Below are 3,458 nucleotides of genomic sequence, written 5' to 3'. Positions count from 1 at the left end.
CCAGTCAAATTAGGAAACCCCCAACACGCTCTGGAGAAAATTCCACAAAATATCGCCGAGAATTTCGTTAGAGGATTCTCTCAAATCCACCTGCTTACGTGGCAAACGCCGCGTGGTGGTTTAAAACAGCTGTATACTCATCATTCAACCGGTTACCCATTAGGACCGGTTACAATAACGCCTATTACCTGTCTCAGTAAACCGGCTCTATCAGTTACCTAACCCCCTCCCTTTATATACCTCTATTCCCCTCTCTCTCTTTTCAATAACAAACTCTCTCTCTATAAAAACAAAATTTTCACTGTCTTCTCTCTCGCTCTCTCTCTCTCTCTCTCAGTGTCTCAAAATCAAAATCAATTCTTGTGAATTAGGGTTAGGGTTTTTGTGATGGAAGCGACGCAGAGAGATTTGGATCGGGTCAAGGGGCCGTGGAGCCCCGAGGAGGATGAGATGTTGAGGAAATTGGTGCAGAGGCACGGTGCTCGGAACTGGTCGGTGATAAGCAAGGCGATTTCCGGTCGGTCCGGGAAGTCTTGCCGGCTGCGGTGGTGTAATCAGCTGTCGCCGGAGGTGGAGCACCGCGCTTTCTCGGTGGAGGAGGACAACCTCATCGTTCAAGCTCACGCTAAGTACGGTAACAAGTGGGCCACCATAGCTAGGCTCCTCAATGGCCGTACGGACAACGCGATCAAGAACCACTGGAACTCCACGCTAAAGCGGAAGTTCTCGTCGATGAGCGACGACACCACCACCACCACCACCACCACTACAACGACCACCGCCGACGAGTCACTCAATCGGCCGCGCAAGAAATCGAATCCGGGTTCGGGTTCGGGTCTGTGCTACAGTCCGAGTAGTCCGTCCGGATCCGATGTGAGCGATTCGGGCCATCCGGCGATCTCTACTGAGCACGTGACTCGACCTTTAGCGAGAACTGGCGCGATCTATATTATGCCTTCCCATCAGGACGAGTCACCACCACCACCACCGAGTCAGAGCAATATCAACATCAACAAAAACAAAGAGCCGTCGACTCTGTTAACTCTTGGTCTGCCAGGGACTAGTACTACTACAACTACTACTGAGTCGCAAACCGAGTTAACTAGTTGTGACTCGGCGCCGACTCTCCGAGTCTTTGATGATAATAATGATAATAATAAATCACCGCCTTTGAAGAAGAGTAATGATCTTGTTCCGCCAGAGTTGTTGGCAGTGATGCAAGACATGATCAAGATTGAAATCAAGAATTACATGGCGGCGTTGCTCGGGAATTAATTAAAACGGAGCGTTTTTGGCGCATTGGTTTTGACGTTTCGAAAAAAAAAAAAATTAGGAATAGTAGGCAAAACTGAAAGAAACAACTTTTGTTTCTTTTTCTTTTTCTTTTTTTCTTTTAAATTTTAAATTGTCTTGTTATATTTTCGAAGGAAAATAATTTTGAGGCTTCTGTACAAAAAAAAAAAAATTAGAAGAGAAGGGAAAAAAATTATTAGAAAGTGATAGTTGAAATATATTTGAAATTTTGAATTGGAGAAAGAAATTCTTAAAATTAGTTGGTTAGTTTATTGATTTATTTTTTGCATTTGATTATAGTTGGGTTTTTTTTTTTTTTTTAAAGGAGATGGTTTACTATTTACAAGATATATATTTTTTAAATAATAAGTTTAGTTAATAGTTATGGTACTTAAGGAGTCATCGTACAGTACGGTTGTACTAAAATTATGTATGTTTTTTTAAAATATATTTTTTTACGTTGTTGACTTGAGTGCAAATGACTTTTTTGTCCTTTTTCAGAGCATATACAAATTTTCTTTTCTTTTCTTTTTTATTTGGTTTTTTTGTTGCTTTTTTTCTAAATTTTTTAAAATATATATATATATATATATATATATATATATATATATATATATATATATCAGTTTGTTTCAATGAAAGAATAATATCCTGTTTGTTTCATTAAAAATTTTGGTCAAACTGAAAATAATCATTGACTATAAAAATGGTTTTACCAACAAAAATTTTGTAAAACATTTTATAGTCACATCCTTCCTCTCATTTTGCTACCCCAAATTAGTGCACAATTTTGTGCGCAACTCGCCCATGTGGTGAGTTGTGCACAAGTTTGTGGCATCAGATAAACTCTTTTGGTAATTGTTCAAATGTTAATTTAGTGATTGGGAGCACCGATTTTGGTGTTTTTTTCAGTTAAAATTTTATGTTGCATGCACCAAACACCTAAAAATGTTTTATTGTAAAATGTTTTCTGTAAAACAATTAAATTGTTGTGGGAAGAGAAATTTGCATCTTGGTTTTTCTTATAAATGAGAACAAGCAATACCCTTGAATTATAAGTTTCTTTGATAGTTTACAGCTTACAAATGTTGTCTAGGCAATAAAATTTTTACCTCAATATCCAATTAATTTATTTAGTAAAATTGTTGTATATGGTTCATCCAGTTCAGTTAAGGTGGAATTCTTTATTTTATTTATTTATTTCACATAAGCAACAATTCTAAAAAAGATTCATCTGTGAATATTCATCTTTACCGGGCTAAGTAATTTACACTTATGTCCAAGATCAAGAAAGAATTGAAGAAAGATAAGAATGCTTCTTATCGGGCTAAGCAATTTACATTTATGTCCAAGATTAAGGCAATTTACATGTATGTCCAAGATTAAGATAGAATTGAAGAAAGATATGAGCAAGAATGCTCCTTATCGGGCTAAGCAATTTACATTTATGTACAGGATCAAGATATAATTGAAGAAAGATAAGTGCAAGAATGCTCCTTATCGGGCTAAGCAATTTACACTTGCGTCCAACAGCAAGATAGAATTGAAGAAAAAGGAATGCCAAACTTTTTCATGTTTATGATTTTAGTTGTTTGGGAGAGTTTGTTTTTATTGGTTTATTGGACCTATAAAAATAAATTACAAATACTTAGAGAAGTAAGATTGGATCAATTTTATGCAATCTTATAATTTTTCAAATTTTGAACTGAACTTGTTGATCAACACGAATGCCAAAGGAAAATGTGGGAGGGATATTTTACCCAGGAAAAATGAGTCAACCTAAAATACAACTCATGCAAAATAGTTAGTAAGAGTTTGACCCATTGATCCAATGAGCTAACATGTCAAAACAACATGAAGAGTATTAAATCACCATGTCAATGTGGATAAGTGGATCATCCAATTCATAAACATGTAAATTTATGAGCTTAGGTCAAATCTTGTTTAGTCCACTAACTAAAAATATAGTTTTTTTTTTTTAGAAGAATTAAAATAAAATAGGCATATAATGTGCATACGCACTATGAAAAAAAAAAGCTAATACACATTTTACGCCATTGTTTTACTGAGGCTATTTGATTACAATGACTGAATGACTGAGTCACTGGATTACAACTGAAAATTAAACTCTTGGCTAGAAGAGGAGGGAATTTTGGAGTTGCTCT

The 3,458-nt window shown here is 35.9% G+C and overlaps 1 protein-coding gene across 1 annotated transcript; it reads left to right on the top strand.

The window, feature by feature from the left end:
• Positions 1 to 270: 270 nt before the first annotated feature.
• On the top strand, positions 271 to 1,552 carry LOC142642251 (transcription factor MYB73-like). The gene has a single exon (XM_075816586.1). It carries the CDS (start codon positions 388 to 390, stop codon positions 1,273 to 1,275), a length of 888 nt encoding a protein of 295 aa, XP_075672701.1. The 5' UTR covers positions 271 to 387; the 3' UTR covers positions 1,276 to 1,552.
• The last annotated feature ends 1,906 nt before the right edge of the window (positions 1,553 to 3,458 follow it).

The sequence above is a fragment of the Castanea sativa genome, chromosome 7, assembly GCF_040712315.1.
Source record: "Castanea sativa cultivar Marrone di Chiusa Pesio chromosome 7, ASM4071231v1".
Taxonomy (NCBI): domain Eukaryota; kingdom Viridiplantae; phylum Streptophyta; class Magnoliopsida; order Fagales; family Fagaceae; genus Castanea; species Castanea sativa.
This window is presented reverse-complemented; position numbering and strand designations above follow the sequence as displayed.

Coding starts and splice junctions, on each gene's coding strand:
- LOC142642251 (XM_075816586.1), top strand. CDS start 388: ATGGAAGCGACGCAGAGAGATTTGGATCGGGTCAAGGGGCCGTGGAGC.